The 17,282-nt window shown below is 48.5% G+C and overlaps 1 protein-coding gene across 1 annotated transcript in view; it reads left to right on the top strand.

The window, feature by feature from the left end:
• Window positions 1–17,282, top strand: part of LOC124593855 (pollen-specific leucine-rich repeat extensin-like protein 1) — a 69,577-nt gene that overhangs the window by 8,130 nt on the left and 44,165 nt on the right. Inside the window, exon 2 of the mRNA XM_047132203.1 lies at window positions 1,698–1,861. Coding sequence (XP_046988159.1) covers window positions 1,698–1,861 — 164 coding nt within the window. The remainder of the gene's footprint in view (window positions 1–1,697; window positions 1,862–17,282) is intronic.

Below are 17,282 nucleotides of genomic sequence, written 5' to 3'. Positions count from 1 at the left end.
CCCCCGACACACACAGCTTTTGTTGTCTCTAACGATCTCATGTTGACAATGCGTTAAACCTTGACCATAATCCCTCCTCGGCTTCATTACTTCCTGTCATCAATCACAAAATGAAGACCCGTAAATAATACAGTAAGTTCGAATAGTAAGTGTAATCTCATATTCGAGCGTTCGGGGGTTTTTAACTGCACATAGTGTTCTACACTAAATGAACGATGTTTAATTACTGTGATGGGGTTACTCTGGAGCAGCAGCTTGGAGAAAGGAGAACTTTCCAAACCGGAAATACGTGAAGTATAGTGTTAACCCCGAATCATGGTCGGTCTTCAGGGATGTGATTGGAACGATCATAAGGAAAAAATCTAGTACATACGGCTTGTAAAATGCGTGCATGAAGAGCTATGAGAATCTTCGCTAATGCGAAACAGCTTGCACTGAACAAGTTCTCATAGCTCTTGCGGACTTGTAGCAGCTGGCGTGATAATACAGTGACGTATTGTCTGAAAAAAGCGCACAAATATTCAGTTGGTTGTGGAAATGCCAAAATGGCGTACAGTTTGGCAACTTCTTTTAATATTCAGAAATGTAAACCTTTGCGCTTCACAGCATTAAAAGTATCATGGTTACGACGTCGGATAGCAACGGGAACCGTCTGACTCGTGCAAACACCTAGCTGTAACCATTTGTGCAGATACGAAATGGGACGATCACATACGCTCGCTTGTAGATAAAGCAGGTGGCAGATATGTTTTTTTGGTTGAACACTAGGGAAATGCGATCAGTTTACAAGAGGCTACTCACCGTAGAATATTGCTGAAGTGTGTGGGATGCATGAGACAAGACTAACAGGGGCCACAGAACACACAAGTCCACGAATGGTCGTAGGTTTGTTTCTCCAGCGGGAATGTCAGATGCTGAAAGAATTGGTCTGGCAATCCTGAGGAAAACTACTTCCCAACTTCAGGAAACATTTCAGTAATGACGCTAGCAATATAGCACCACCCTCTTGAGAAGACTCCAGTAGAGGCCACGAGGACAAGGTTAGACTAATTTCAGTGCAGACAGAGGCGTTTAAACATTCTTACCGCGCCCAATGCGTGATGGGGAAAGGCAGGAGCTACAGTAACTGGTGCAGCGGGAAGTGCCCTCTGCTCAGCACTGCTCTTCAGCTCATCAAATGTGGAATCAAACTGGGCCCAGTGTGCCTTGTGTCAAATTGTCTGCTGTAGCAGATACACGCGATCACCTATACTACATTAAATTACGGTGAAATGTAACAAGAGCTGTTTAAATTTGTGAAAGTCGTGCAATTCTGTAGTACCACCTCGATGCGATGTTGAAAGTAGACGTAAAGTTGTGAGAAAGTGAGTTACAATGAATCGTGTTGGTAGTGTGCTTTACACACAGTTCCTTTATTGTAACGGAACATGTCATCACAGCTGTATTTCCAGTATTGTTTTTGTCTTGTGTATTGGCTAGCGAACGCAGCAGTTTCAGAATTGTTAAATACATAAAGCACTTAGAATACGTTATCTGCTCTTCGCTCTTTCACCTCCTATACCCTGCCCATCTCCCTTTCCTTCTTTCCCTCTCACAATCTATTTCCTCTTCCACCATCTCACCTCGAGCCTTGTGTACCAAATTAGTATAACATAATACGACCCCACAAGCTGACCTGCCTGCTTACTGTTTTGCAGCAGACAACGGTGTGAAGCCACCAGCTATGGAAAAACAAGCGGGCCGTGTGAGGAAGGAGGCAGCACCGGCTGTTGAGGAGGCACAACGGCAGCAGCAGTCTCAAGAGGCCAGAGATCTGCCAGGGCCGTCCCGTGAAGGCAGAGACCCAGCAGCTGGGGACCAGGTAGCGTATCACTGTTACATAGCTAGCTCCAGCTCCATATAGGGAAAAAATCTAAAGTAACCTCAGTAGTATCAGAAGGTGCGGATGTTTCAGTTCTTAATCATCTTCATTGGCCTTCAGAACCTCCATAAAATTAATGTTGGGATCTCTTGATGTACTTTCCTCCATTTTTCCCTAAAGTTTTCCACTTAGTTGACGATTTTGTTACTTGTATATGTAGTGCAACGAATAAATCACTTCGTGGACCAGACATGTCACAGAAACAGTTTGCTGGTCAGTAGGCCACCAAGTGCTTGAGGCCCACACAGTGATGTTAGTCTTCCTGCACAGACCACCCTTCCCGAAACACCTAACTTCCGTTTGCAGATTTTTAAAACGTCATATTTTTAGCATCTGTATTTCCAATATACGATTTTGTTACTTATGACTCAGAAATAGGTTAAAAATAACGTTTTTTGGATTGTCGTTCTTGATGGTAGAGCCAATGGTTATAACAGGAGTGGAGATCCTTCCATTGAGGACACTAAAAGCAGTGTCGCAGTTCCAGAGGACGCCACACATGGACAAAGGTAGCTCTTTTGCGTGTGACAGAATCCAATTTTTAGGTCAGATAATCAGTCCTAAGCATCAAATATTGATGCAAACTGTCTTCTGCATGTCGTAGTGTGTGGAATATTACCTGTTGCAAGCCAATTGAAATTTGCACTCATCAAAAACTGAAATGGTTTCACTGAAAACGAAGCAGTTGCAAACACTTGCAAAGGTTACTCCGTCTACTCTGCTGAATTTCCCAGATTCCAAATATGTTCCTTCTTTTAGATGTCATGTCACTTTTCATGTCTAAATGGCATGACTGCAGTAGTGTGATGAAACAGCTACCTTCTCCTCTAGCACGTCCTTAATACGTTTGTGCAACACTTTAGATGTAATAAAGGCAGCCGCCATGGATTGATATGCATCGGCCAACCAGAGCTTATTTAACTCCCCTACTTACAATGTTAGTCAATAGCAACAAAGAATCGTTAAGAGAAAACATTCGTTCACGTAATGTAGAATCTGTAACTTGTTAACACGCTATTTACTCAGATTTACACTAAGGCTGCGGAGGCACAGACTGACAGAACTTGACGAGCAATAGCTGTTAGCTTTCGAAGGTTGCTACCTTGCTTCCTGGCGAGTCCAAATGTTAGACATATGGACTTAAATTGTAACATCATCCAGTTTACTCACCATTAATAACTGTTTCTTGTCCTAAATGAACAATCATCTTGCTATGTGTCCCGAAAACTGACTTCTTGGACGAGTCCTGCGTTGAGCTGAAGCGTGTTCGAGCCTTGTTCATATCTCCCGGCAATCTGTTAGGTATTCTTCCAGTGCGACTTGGGAAAATTTCCAATAGATTGCACGGTTCACTTGGATGTAAATGGCCATCGAATTTCTGTAGCGTGAAGACCGTCGGACGTGAGTGAAAACTTATCGTAGTGAAATTTCCCCAATCTTAGGCATTAAGGTCGTAAGATAACCACGCTTCCCTGCACAGCGCAAGCCTCCTGGTCTCTGTGAACCTACTGCAATCGACATGCATTCGAGGCGGCTTATAATGAAGCCTCGGCCTCCTAAGCTGCCTCCCATCTCACTACCCCCATTACGAAACTGACAGTCCCCGGGTTCTTCCACATGCGGGCTATCAATCTGTTCCCTGTGCCATAGCTATTTCCTCAGCAGCAGCAATGAAACCGTTATTCAACAAGTTGTAAAAGGTTCGAAACGATCGAATTTCGTTCACTTCATTAAGCTTCCTATCTATTTTTCAGTACTCTTAAATGACAACACATTACAAAAGATTATAGTCTCGTATTTCTGTAGTCGTTTGCCTCCGAACGACTCTTTCCGAAGGCTTCTACGAATTTATATTCCATGTTAAGATTTAAGAAATATTCTTGTTATTCCAGTTTATATCCTTCCCTACTTAAAGCACTGTCAACTACATTGCAATCAAATAGTGACATATCGCCTTCATCTGGTATTTTAATTTTTTTCACTTTAATTAGACAATTTCGTTGCCCTTGTTTTGTTGATACTAATGGACTTCTCAAGACGCTTTCGACTGGGTTAAACTGATCGTCTCTCAGAATTGCATGTTATCAGGTAACAATGTTTATTCTCTCCCCCCCCCCCCCCCCCCCCCCCCCCCAGGGGATCCACAACTCTTCTGTGGATACGTGCGTAGCGAGCACGGGGCCCCGAGCTAATGTGGCCTTCCTTCCTTTCTGGGCTGCATACCTTCCCTTTCCGCATCCTTCCCCATCCCCTGTCTTCACCCCCCCCCTCACCTCTTGCTCTTTCCTTCACTTTCTCCCCCTCTGGGAGTATGGTTTGCGCCTACGTCCGGAGACGGACGCTTGTAAATGTACCGCATTCTTCTTCTTCCTTGCTTGTATGTCTTCTTCCTTCCTTTGTCCATCTCCTTTCCTTACCTCTTCTCTTTACCCTTTTCTCCGCTGCGGCGTTTGAGACCCCCTCTTCTTTCCTTTCCCTTTCTCTTTCTTCCTCCCTGTGCGTGTCTGAAGGCCGACCCACGCACTTCCATGCGTAGCCGGTGACGGGGTAACGCGTAATTCCCCGCCCCGGGTAGACAGGTAGGACACGTACGTACCCCCTGGTAAAGGCCAGGCCCAGGGAGGGGTGATTACCCGAGCTGATACCTTCCGAAAGTGCCGATTGGTCCCTCCGTCCGTATGTCGGGAGGTGTGACCTGAGGTGTGAACAATCACCTAAGGCGGGTGTGCCCTCGGTGAGGGCCCCCACAAGGGAGGAGCGCGCCATCGGAGACGCCGGTAATCATGGGGGATTCTTCCGCAATGGTTTCCTCACCTTCCACTATGTCTGCTCACAAACGTAAGTTCACGGAGTCTCAGCCACAGACGGTTCTTCCATCGTTGCCACAGTTCCTTGTTGTTTCTCGGTCTGACGAAGGTCACGACTTTTCCACGGTCAACCCTTTCATTATTCAGAAAGGTGTCGACGCAATTGCGGGTCCTGTAAAGTCTTGTTCCAGATTACGGAATGGTACCCTGTTGTTAGAAACACACAGTGCCCTCCAGGCTCAAAAATTGCTGCGTACTTCTCTGCTCCACACCTTCCCTGTCCGGGTGGAACCGCACCGTACCTTAAATTCCTCGCGTGGAGTCGTTTATACACGCTCCCTCGATGGATTGTCTGACGAAGAAATTCAGCACTACCTGTCTGACCAGGGCGTCACCGCTGTTCATCGGGTTATGAAAAGGGTTGACACGAACATCATTCCAACCCGCACTGTCTTCTTGACTTTTGACAAAGTTCAACTCCCATCAAAAATCAAAGCAGGCTATGAGATAATTTCCGTTCGCCCTTATGTCCCAAACCCTACGCGTTGCTATCGATGTCAGCGGTTTAATCACACCAGCCAGTCCTGTTCCAATCCGGCCAAATGTGTTACGTGTGGCAGGGATGCCCATGAGGGTGCTTGTCCACCTCCATCCCCTCGCTGCATCAACTGTATGGGTGACCACGCTGCTTCCTCTCGAGATTGCCCTGTTTTTAAGGACGAAAAGCTGATCCAGGAAATAAGAGTGAAGGAAAAGGTGTCGACCTTTGCTGCTCGAAAGTTACTCGCCAGTCGACAGCCCACCGTGCCTCAGAAAGGAAAATACAGCGCTGTCCTTGCTTCTTCTCGGCCAACAAAGGAGGCGGCCACGCAGACTTGCGACCTCACATTTAGTACCACGGTCGTCAGATCGGCCAGCGCAAAGATCGCCCGTTCAACCTCACCTCTTTCGCCTGCCCACTCTATGGCTCACCCTTCGTCGGGTTCTGCTAAATCTCGAGCCCAAAAGTCAGACGCCAAGTCTACAAAAAAAGAGCATTCTCGTGAAGAGTTTTTACGTACTGCAACTTCACAACCATCGGTTCCTCCTTCATCTAAACATACCTCCAAGAAGGCTACGAAGAAACACAGTTCCTCTCCTTCTCCGCCAAGGCGTGTCCCATCTACAGCACCACCTGGCGGAAATCGCCCTCGGCCATCTTCTGTGTCGCCGAGGCGCACTGTTGGTGGCCGGTCAACTGGCCGATCGTTGGTGGCAGGAGCTGCTCCTGACCAACCTATGGATCAGGATCTTCTGCCTTCGACTGAATGCCATTCCATGCTGTCGGTCGCAAGCTCTGAGCAGTCGTTGAGTTGACAGCACCCTTGGTGCCGTTCCTCCATTTTCTGTTCACCCTATGTCCATTATCCACTGGAATATCCGCGGCATTCGCGCCAATCGGGAGGAATTGTCGATCCTCTTACGATCCTACTCGCCGGTCATCTTCTGTCTTCAGGAAACAAAGCTGCGTCCCCATGACCGCTTTGTTCTCCCTCATTTTCAGTCCGTCCGATATGACCTCCCCTCAGTTGAAGGCACTCCAGCCCATGGAGGACTCATGATTCTGCTCCATGATACTCTCCATTATCACCCAATCCCCTTAAACACTTCCTTCCAAGCTGTCGCCGTCCGTCTTTCCCTTTCTGGATACACGTTCTCTCTTTGTACGGTATACATTCCATCGTCTACACCAATGGCACGAGCTGATCTCCTTCATCTTCTTGATCAGCTTCCACCCCCCTATTTGCTGGTTGGGGACTTCAATGCCCACCACCCGCTTTGGGGATCTCCACATCCTTGTCCACGTGGCTCACTATTGCTAGACGTCTTCCACCAAGCGGATCTAGTCTGCCTCAACACTGGGGTCCCTACATTTTTGTCTGCCTCCACGGCAAATTTATCCCATTTGGACCTTGCGGTCGGTACTGTTCCGCTAGCTCGGCGCTTCGAATGGTTCGCCCTTGATGATACACACTCGAGTGACCACTTTCCATGTGTTCTTCGACTGCAGCCTCAACTGCCATATATGCGCTCGCGACGCTGGAAGTTTGCCCAAGCCGATTGGACACTTTTTTCGTCTCTAGCGACATTCGATGACCGTCGCTTTCCCAGCGTCGACGATGAGGTCACACATTTTACCGACGTTATTCTCACAGCTGCGGAACGTTCAATACCACGCACCTCCGAATTGCCCTGGCGCCCTCCAGTTCCTTGGTGGAACGAGGCCTGCCGTGACGCAATACGTGAGCGGCGACGTGCTCTTCGCATTTTCCGTCACCATCCAACTTTGGCCAACTGTATCCGATATAAGCAGCTCCGTGCGCGATGCCGTCGCGTCATCCGCGATAGCAAGAAGGCAAGCTGGAAATTCTTTACTAGCTCATTTAACAACTTCACTCCCTCCTCGGAAGTTTGGAGTCGGCTTCGACGGTTCTCAGGCGCGCCTAGTTTCTCCCCGGTCTCTGGGCTCACTGTCGCGCATGATACCTTAGTGGACCCCGTCGCAATTTCTAACTCATTGGGTCAGCACTTTGCTGAGATTTCGTGCTCTTCAAATTACCCGCCAGCGTTTCTCCCGAAGAAACGTGCAGCAGAAGTGCGGCATCTTGCTTTCTCCTCTCAAAATCGCGAAAGCTACAATACTGTTTTCTCCATGCGCGAACTCCAACATGCACTCTCTACTTCTCGCTCCTCCGCCCCAGGACCGGATGGTATCCATGTCCAAATGTTGCTGCATTTATCAACCCATAGCCTGCGTCACCTCCTTCGCCTTTATAATCGAATTTGGACCGACAGTACCTTTCCCAGGCGATGGCGGGAAGCTATTGTCGTTCCCGTTCCGAAACCTGGAAAGGACAAACATCTCCCCTCTAGCTATCGCCCCATTTCTCTCACGAGTAGTGTCTGTAAGGTTTTGGAGCGTATGGTGAATTACCGTTTAGCTTGGTGGCTGGAGTCCCGCAGTCTTCTAACACCAGCCCAATGCGGATTCCGAAAGCATCGTTCTGCTGTTGACGATCTTGTTGCTCTCTACACTTATATCATGAACAATTTTCTCCGGAAGCGCCAAACGGTAGCAATATTTTTTGATCTGGAGAGAGCGTACGATACCTGTTGGAGGACAGGCATCCTCCGCACACTGTTCTCTTGGGGCTTTCGAGGCCGGCTGCCCCTTTTTCTTCGCGAATTTATGGCAGAGCGCACATTTAGGGTGCGGGTGAACACTACTCTCTCCCGTACTTTCTCCCAAGAAAACGGGGTACCCCAGGGCTCCGTGCTGAGTGTTGTACTGTTTGCCATCGCCATTAATCCAATTATGGATTGTCTCCTTCCTGATGTCTCGGGCTCCCTCTTTGTGGACGATTTTGCGATCTACTACAGTTCTCAAAGGACCAGCCTTCTTGAAAGACGTCTTCAAGGATGTCTCGATCGCCTCTACTCGTGGAGCATCGAAACCGGCTTCCGTTTCTCTCCCAGTAAGACCGTTTGTGTTAATTTTTGGCGACGTAAGGAGTTTCTTCCGCCCTCCTTACATCTAGGTCCTGTCAACCTTCCGTTTTCCGACGTCGCTAAATTCTTGGGTCTTATGTTTGACAGAAAACTGTGCTGGTCCTCCCACGTTTCCTATCTTTCGGCTCGCTGTCTGCGTTCCCTTAACACCCTCCGTGTCCTGAATGGTACCTCTTGGGGAGCGGACCGGGTGGTCCTTCTCCGCCTCTATCGCGCCTTAGTGCGCTCGAAATTGGATTATGGAAGCATAGTCTACTCCTCTGCTCGGCCGTCTATTCTTCGGCGTCTCGACTCTATCCACCACCGTGGATTACGTTTAGTGTCTGGAGCTTTTTACACCAGCCCTGTGGAAAGCCTTTATGCTGAGACTGCTGAACCTCCGCTGTCCAATCGGCGGGCAGTCCTTCTGAGTCGTTATGCTAGCCATCTGTCTTCCATGCCTGCTAATCCAGCCCATAACCTTTTTTTCGACGCCTCCTTTGATGTCGGGTATGCAGGCCGCTCCTCCTCCCTACTACCCCCGGGAGTCCGCTTCCGTCAACTGCTCCATTCTCTTTCCTTCCGCTTTCCTAAAACCTTCTTGACAACTTGGGGTACAGCACCGCCTTGGCACCGTCCCCGGATCGACTTGCTCAGAGACCTATGTCAATTTCCCAAAGATGGTACCCCTACACTTGTTTACCGTCGGGCATTTGCTGCTCTATGTGCACAAATGACGGAAGCCACATTTATTTACACCGATGGCTCGAAAACATCGTTAGGTGTAGGGAGTGCCTATATTGTTGGCGACACCCCAAATCACTTTCGGCTTCCCGACCAGTGTTCGGTTTATACTGCAGAGCTTTACGCTGTTCTCCAGGCTGTCCACTACATCCGCCGCCATCAGCGGATACAGTACATAATCTGCTCAGATTCTCTCAGCTCTCTCCTAAGTCTCCAAGCTCTTTACCCTGTGCACCCTCTGGTCCACCGGATTCAGGACTGTCTGCGCTTGCTCCACCTGGGGGGCGTCTCAATGGCGTTCCTCTGGCTCCCGGGACACGCTGGTATCTGTGGAAATGAGGCGGCCGATATAGCGGCCAAGGCTGCAGTCTCTCTTCCTCGGCCAGCTCTTCAGTCTCTTCCGTTTACCGATCTACGGAGCGGTTTATGTCGCCAAGTTACTCATTTATGGCATGCGCATTGGTCAACACTTCCCCACAATAAATTGCGGGAAGTGAAAGCCGTTCCTTGCGCTTGGACCTCTTCCTCCCGAACGCGTCGTCGGGAGGAGGTAATTTTAGCTCGACTCCGGATAGGGCACTGTCTTTTTAGTCATCGACATCTTTTAAGCGGTGATCCTCCCCCACTCTGTCCCCACTGCTCTCAGCTGTGGACGGTCAGACACCTTTTAATTGAATGCCCCTATTTTAATCCGTTACGCTCCCGTCTACAGCTATCGCCTGATCTATCGTCGATTTTAGCAGATGACACGCGCTCAGCTGACCGCGTTCTACAGTTTATTAGTGACAGTGAAATGACGTCAGTCATTTGAAGCTTTTTTTTTGTGGACAACCAACCCCTTTCTATAGTGGACTTTTAAGCATTCCTTCTGCCTTTAGTTTCTCCAATTTTCTGACTATGTTTCCATTGCTGCTGATTTTAAATTTCGTTTTTTTCCTGTTTTCTACGTCACGGGCTGGGCGCTAATGACCATAGAAGTTTTGCGCCCTAAAACCACAAACAAAAAAAAAACAAAAAATGTTTATTCTATATTTTTACTAAGATTGTTTCTGTTCTTTCGGACATGTCCGAAAGAAGATACCATCGGTGACCAAGCGGCTCATTAGAATGAAATTACAATGAAATTTACACCCTTAGCTTCTTACAGGCGTTGACATACGTCAACGGGCAGATGAAAATGTGTGCCCCAACCGCGACTCGAACCTGGGGTCTCCTGCTTACATGGCAGACGCTCTATCCATCTGAACCACCAAGGACATCGGCTAATAGCCGTCTCTCACGTTTCGCCCTTGTCATGATCCCCTGTCGGTTCTACCTCCATTCTTCCAAATTTTCCCAAAGAGCGAGCCAATTGGGGAGGGTGCCTTATATGGTGCATTGTGTCCATCGTGCATTTAGATCTTCAGCCCACTTTCTCGTCACATTGCAGTCCCCACCCATTTTCCACATTTTGGGCGAGGACACCTTCCTGCACGAGTTTTTCACCAAGCGCTATGCAGTGCCACTTTCTGCGTCGACGATGACCATGGACTTCTTTGCACCTGATAACACAGCATGGTAACCAGTCTGTTGTGGTGGGGCTACCATGTACCCTGTTCGTGTAGCCCCTTGACCGCATAGGGATTGCTCTGCTGATGCCTGCGCCGTTAACTCCCCACATATGCCACGGGGTAGATACCCACCCCATGGGGATTGGGACTAGAGGCAATGGCCATCCTGCCAGCTGGCCTTTGCTGCGGCTGGGTGGCGCCTGTGGGGAGGGCCCCTGGTTGGAGTGGGTGGCATAGGTGGATGACATGCAATGAAGTGTAGTCCATTTCTTCCTGGTGGTGAAACACCAGCAGTCTCTAAGCGTACACGAGCTCAGTTCAATGCACAGAAGTATGACCTCACATCGTTCCCTCCCTGGCCACACCATTGGAACTTCAGCCATAAGGAGGAACGGCAGGCTAAGGATGGCAGCAGATCTTATTTGCCCCAGTACCTTCTATGTTAGAGAGCTGATAGGTAATTTAATGACGATGAAGCCTCAGTTTTTTGTTGATTATTTAGAGGGAAAGTTTGGGGAGGAGGAGGACTTGTCCAAAATGGGATCCGGGTCAGTCTTCATCAAAACAGCATCTTCTGCAGTCACGGGCGTTACTTGCTGGACTAGCTAGGGATGTTTCTGTAACCATCACGCCCCGTAAGAGCTTAAATATGATCCAGGGTATTATATTTCACAGGGACCTTCTTTTGCAGTTGGCAGAGCTGCGCACCAGTTTAGAGCGGCAAGGTGTACATTGTCTGGTGTGCGAACTGAGGTCAGAGGAATAATCAGGTTGCCATTGGTGCCTTCATCTTCACTTTTGAGGGTGATACTTTGCCCGAGAAGGTCTGCTGTGATGTAAAGCCCTATATCCCTCCGCTGATGTGGTCCTTAAAGTGCTGGAACTTCAGCCATAAGTCTTCACATTGTACTTCCAGTGTCACGTGTAGAGTTTGTGGACACCCATCACATCCCAATGCACCATTGCCCTGCCTCCCATTTGTGTGCCCCCAGGGGGCTCAGTCCTTCTGTGAGTACATGTGTGATAATGGGGCCCTGAGCTATTGCAGCCTTCCTTCTTTCCCTGGCTGCATTTCCTTTCCCTTCCCCTCCTTTCCTTTCCTGTCCTTGCTTCTTCCCTTCTTCCCCTCTGCCCTGCCCTCACCTCTCCCTGTCTTGGTGCGCTTGTTTGTTGGCCCCACAAGCCTCCTGGTTATGTTGGCCACGTGAATTGGTTTTATTGAGTAATTACCTCATCCTTTTGGCATTCTCTGGTCCCCCTCTGGGGTTTGACCTCCATTACTAAATTTCTATTCTGTAGTGTGAGCCATTTGGGGAAGAGCACCTTACCTAGTATCTCCAGGATGTGCCCTGGTAATTCCATCTTTACCTTCATTGTCTGATGCTAGGGTATATAGCCAGCACAGTAGCCAGCCTGTGTGTTCGGGTTGCTCTGTACCCTTTTGGTTGAGCCCCCTGAAAACACAGTGGTCACACTTCTGATGCCTGAGCTGTGACCTCATGTAAGCCTGGGAGTGGTTGCTTGCCATCCTGGAGCATTGGAACTCCTGGCAATGACTGCTGTGCCAGACAGCCCTTGATGTGGCTGGGTGGCACCCACGGAGAGCCCCTGATTGGAGTGCGTGGTATCAGGGCAGACACAATGCAAATGAAATGCATACAGGTCCAGAACTCGGGCCATTCTCCTACGGCCATATCTTTGAATGGAGATGGTTCTTTTTATGCTGCTTCTGCCCCTTTGGCCTTCTTTTCTTTGGCTACTCCCTGGGAGGAGGGTCAAGCTTGTAAGCTAGGGCTGAAAGCTTTCCCCCGCTATCTGGTTCGCACCAGGACTGATTGGATACTTTCACCAATACCAAACCTTTATTTTTTTGTGGAACACATTGAAGAAAAGTTTGGCGAAGTGGACTCTAAGCAAGATGTGGTCGGGTTTGTTGTTGAGCAAAACTACTTCAGCTGCCCAGTCTGTGGCCCTTTGTGCCTGTGAGCACCTTGGCATAATTCCTGTGTCAATTACCCCCCACCACTCTTTGAATATGGTTCAACGTGTAATTTTTCACAGGGACCTCATTCCTCTGCGAGGAATGAAGGGACAATCTGGGAGGGCGGGGTTTTCACTTTGTTTGTCGTGTTCAGAAGGGCCCGAAGGACAACTGCATTGATACTGGTCACTTTATCCTGGCCTTCGAAGGGGATACTATCCCTGAGGTCAAGATTATGGTGTATCAATGTGACGTGAAGCCATACATCCCACCACCTATGAGATGTTCGACGTGCTTCCCACTTTTCAGACTCATCTGTGGTGACTGCATGTCTGCTCCATGAGGGGAGTTAATGTGCTTCCCCTCCTGTCTGTAATTGTCACTGTGATCATTCTCCATGTCCACAAAGCTGCCCAGTTCATAAGAAGGAAGAGACGTAGGCGTATTGGTCCCTTGATCGTCTAACCTACAATGAGGCTCATAAGTGTGCCTGTCTTCATCCTGTGTCAATGATGTCTAGCTATACTTTAGTTAAATCTTAACCCTCTTCCTCCCCCTTAATTACCCCAGTCCTGAACCCATCTTCTCCATCCCCCTCCCCTGTGGTTCCCACACCCTCCCCTGTCAGCGCTGCTCCCCCTCCCCAGCTGGAGAAGTGTCCCACTTCTTCGGCGTCTGCTGATCAAGGGCACCCCTCCTGGGAACCTGGCACCTTCCAGGCCAATGGTCTGCTGCCACCCAACGACCATGAGAACCACGGTCTGTGGGACCGAGGTTGTCTGATCTTTCTGTTCCAGGTCTTGAAGTGGCTGGCTACTTTTTGCAGCACAGACCTCCTCGATCTCAAACAGAAAAGAAGGAACATCAGTAGAGGGACAAGGGGCCTGTGTTGTCACCAGAGGTCCTGTCCCCCACCTTCGCAACCTGACTCTGACCTGCTGTTCATGGACGTCACCTCCTCCTTGTCGGTGACAGATGGTGACATGGCGGCATGACTAGCTTTAGCCTGTTCATTCCTCCCCCCATTTGCATCATCGTTCTGTGGTTATCCAATGGAATTGTAATGGATATTACAGCAACCTTCTGGAGCTGAAATCCCTTATTTCATTTTACTCTGCAGCTTGTGTGGTTCTACAGGAATCTCATTTTACTGATAACTCTCCGACCCTCTGTTGGTTCCCTACCTTCTGTCGAAATCGGGTCGGCCCTCTATGGGCCTCTGGTGGCGTTTGTATGTTGGTACATACGGACATTACTAGCACGTGGATTACTCTTCAAACGACATTCGAAGTGGTTGCTGTTACGGTCCACCTGGACTCTGGGGTAACAGTCTGCAGTCTTTATCGCCCTCCAGACAGGACTCTTGCACCTGCTGCCTTAACAAACCCTCTTCAGCAACTTCATCCCCTCCATTTTAATACTCACCATCGCCTATGGGGAAGTGTATTTCCCTCTAGTTGGGGTCTTCTCATAGATCAGTCTTTTGTAAACCATGACTTGAGCCTTCTTTGTGGTGGCTCCACGACCCATTTGTCTTGCTCATGGTACCTTTCCTACCATTGATCTTTCGTCTCCCTCCCTTCATTACACTGGTCGCCACACGAAGACTTTTGCGATAATGACCACTTTACGTTGATTCTCTCGCTCCCTTCGTGCTCTCTCTCATCGACAGGTTACCTCGTTGGTCTTTCCAACGTGCTGATTGGCCTCTATATACCGCACAGGCCGTTTCTCCCTCTTTGATGTGTTGTATTGATGTCCTACGTCACATGTATGATGATTGTTCGAGCTGCTAGCGTAACTTGCAAACGTTGTTCGCAAGTTACTTGAACGGATGGTAGCCTGTCGACTCTATTGGGTCCTCGAATCTTGGAATCTGTCTCCTTACCAGCGTGGCTTCCGAGGGGGACAGTCTCCGATCATTTACTTCGCTTGTTATCCGCAGTTCGGCAGGCTTTTTCCCAGTGCCGCCATTTGGCTGCAGTATTTTGTGACCTTTGCAAGGTCTGTGACACAGCTTGATGCAATCATATCTTACACCCCATGAGTGGGGTCTTCGAGGCCCACTCCAAATTTTTTTCCGCCAGTTCCTGTTCCATTAGACGTTCAGGGTTCGGTTTGGTATTGTTTTTATTTCTCCAGGGACCCAGGAGAATGGCATCCCTCAGGTTTCCGTGTTGAGTGTACTTTCCTTCATTGCTATAGATGGACTTGCGGCCTCCGTCGGTCATTTGGCCACACCTGCTCTGTATGTGGACGTTTTCTGCATTTCGATTAGTTCCTCTTCGGTGGCCTCTGCAGAGTGGCAGCTCCAGGGTGCTATTCGGCGTGCCTCTGGATGGACCCTCTCACACAGGTTTCAATTTTCTGCTTTAAAATCGCGAGTGGTAGACTTCTGTCTCTGTACTATGGTCAACCCCGATCTGGAGCTCTACCTCGATGCTCGACAATTACCTGTGGTCCCACGTTTTCTTTCCTGGGTCTTCTTTTCGACAAAAGGCTCACTTTGCTGCCTCATATCACACTCCTGAAAGTTTTACTTTTTGTCCGCCAAAGCAATATGACGAAGGCCATTTAATTTTGGTCCTCCGTTTCCGTGTGGTCTTTTTACCCCTTTTTCTAGGTGACAGTTTTTAGGTGTCTTCTGTTGGTTGGGACTGACGTATAGTCGACTTTCAACGCCTGTATTCGTGTTCTATAGTTTAGACTTGGGCGTGTATGACCCCCAGTTTTTGCGCCCTAAAGCAAAACAAACACTTGGTGGATGGAATTTGCACGGAACTTCCCAAAGTCTGATGAAAAGTATGTTTCGTCGGCAATTTCCTGGAAAGTACTTTAAACGGGCACGAAAAAACATCCATCACGTTGACAGGTTATAGTTTTTTCCAGTCAGGTCAGCAAAAATAAGATGCAGCACCCTAACATAAGGGTGGGCTGTGCGTTAGTAAGACAATGCCTCCAAGTTGAGCTGTGGCTAGCTGGGTGATGACTATGTGTCAGGGTAACCTCATTGTGGTTGTAGCTATTTAAGAATAGATATATCGATCTATACCACTTCAGGTGAATGCTGGTTGGCGGTCAGTGTCTGTGAATCTCGGAATGTACCTTCCTTGGGACCGCTGGGCTTGGGGACGCAGTGCTAGCTGTTCATGTATCACCAAGGCCATGTTGCTCCATCGTGTACTCGTATCAGGCTCTGTCTGGATGGCTAGACGTGTTTCTCCCAGGAGGAACAAAACGTACGAGTGGCGTGTGGTCCGCGACCTAGTCACTGCCCTAAGGAACAGAGGGATAAGAATATCGTGTGTAGGCAGTGCCATCTGCCCCTACACAAAAATGGGCTTTATTACGGTTAAGCTGGACGTTGCCAAGTGAACATCGAACCTGGAAACCCAGAGGGCGCGTGTCTGAAATTATCACCAAAGTAACAGAACACTGAGGAAGCAGGTGCGTGGCTTGAACTGAGCGGAGCCGCTGCTACTACTCGTCTTTTTCTCAGTCGACTACTCTTGCAAAGTGTCCGCTGCATGCCACTAGCGTATTGTTTCTGTCGTCCTGTTAACGCGCCGTCGCCACAATTTCGTTTTTTGGGAATGTCTGCGGCAGAAGATGAATTTATGTGGGAGAGAATCTCACCAAAGTTCTTGGAAAGATTTTACGCTACGTTCACCACATTGTTCAGAATCTAAAGTGCGAATCACTCTTAAAAATATCCAGTACCTGGTGGTAACTGATCATGCGGAAGGCAAAGAACAGCTGGTAAAACGGTAAAAGTGGCTAATTTGAACGGTGACTGCGTAGAAAAGTTGTTGGAGTATTAAATCGTATTTAAAATAGTTTAATTATCAATATCTGTAGGAAATGTTTTCCTTTGCAGATGAACCCCGTAGCTGAACGTGCATTGTGCTTCTGAAGTAGTGAGAGTTTAGTAAAGACCGTCCAGAATCTGCTGTACAAATTGGAAATTTTTCACCTCGGACTTCTCACGCCTCTGAAATGCCCGCTGTAGAACTTTGCAGAGCGTGTGCAGCCTCTCAGACCTGCTGCGCCACCATTCAGCAGAGGGCGGCACTTGTGGAAGAACACCTGGACTAGCGCGACGTACTGACAAGGGAACCTCCGCATCGCACCCCCCTCAGATTTAGTTATAAGTTGGCACAGTGGATAGGCCTTGAAAAACTGAACACAGATCAATCGAGAAAACCGGAAGAAGTTGTGTGGAACAATGAAAAAAATAAGCAAGATATACAAACTGAGTAGTCCATGCGCAAGATAGGCAACATCAAGGATAGTGTGGGCTTAGGAGCGCCGTGGTTAGCGTTAGCAGCTGCCTATCGAGAAGTCCTTGGTTCAAATCTTCCCTCGAGTGAAGTTTCCGTTCTTTATTTTCGCAAAGTTATGATCCGTTCGTTCATTGACGTCTCTGTTCATTGTAATAAGTTTAGTGTCTGTGTTTTGCGACCGCACCGCAAAACCGTGCGATTAGTAGACGAAAGGACGTGCCTCTCCAGTGGGAACCGAAAAAATTTGATCGCAAGGTCATAGGTCAACAGATTCCACAACAGGAAAAAAAGTCTGATATATTCCATACGACACTGGTGACGGCATGTGCGTCACATAACAGGAGTATGTCAACCCACCTAACTTGTACACTAGGCGAATGGAGAAAGAGATACTACCTTGCCCGATTTAGGTTTTCTTCTGGACGTGATAATCACTCACAAAAAAGTGATGAAAACAGAAGTTTGTCA

The sequence above is a fragment of the Schistocerca americana genome, chromosome 2 (assembly GCF_021461395.2).
Source record: "Schistocerca americana isolate TAMUIC-IGC-003095 chromosome 2, iqSchAmer2.1, whole genome shotgun sequence".
NCBI classification, from domain to species: domain Eukaryota; kingdom Metazoa; phylum Arthropoda; class Insecta; order Orthoptera; family Acrididae; genus Schistocerca; species Schistocerca americana.
This window is presented reverse-complemented; position numbering and strand designations above follow the sequence as displayed.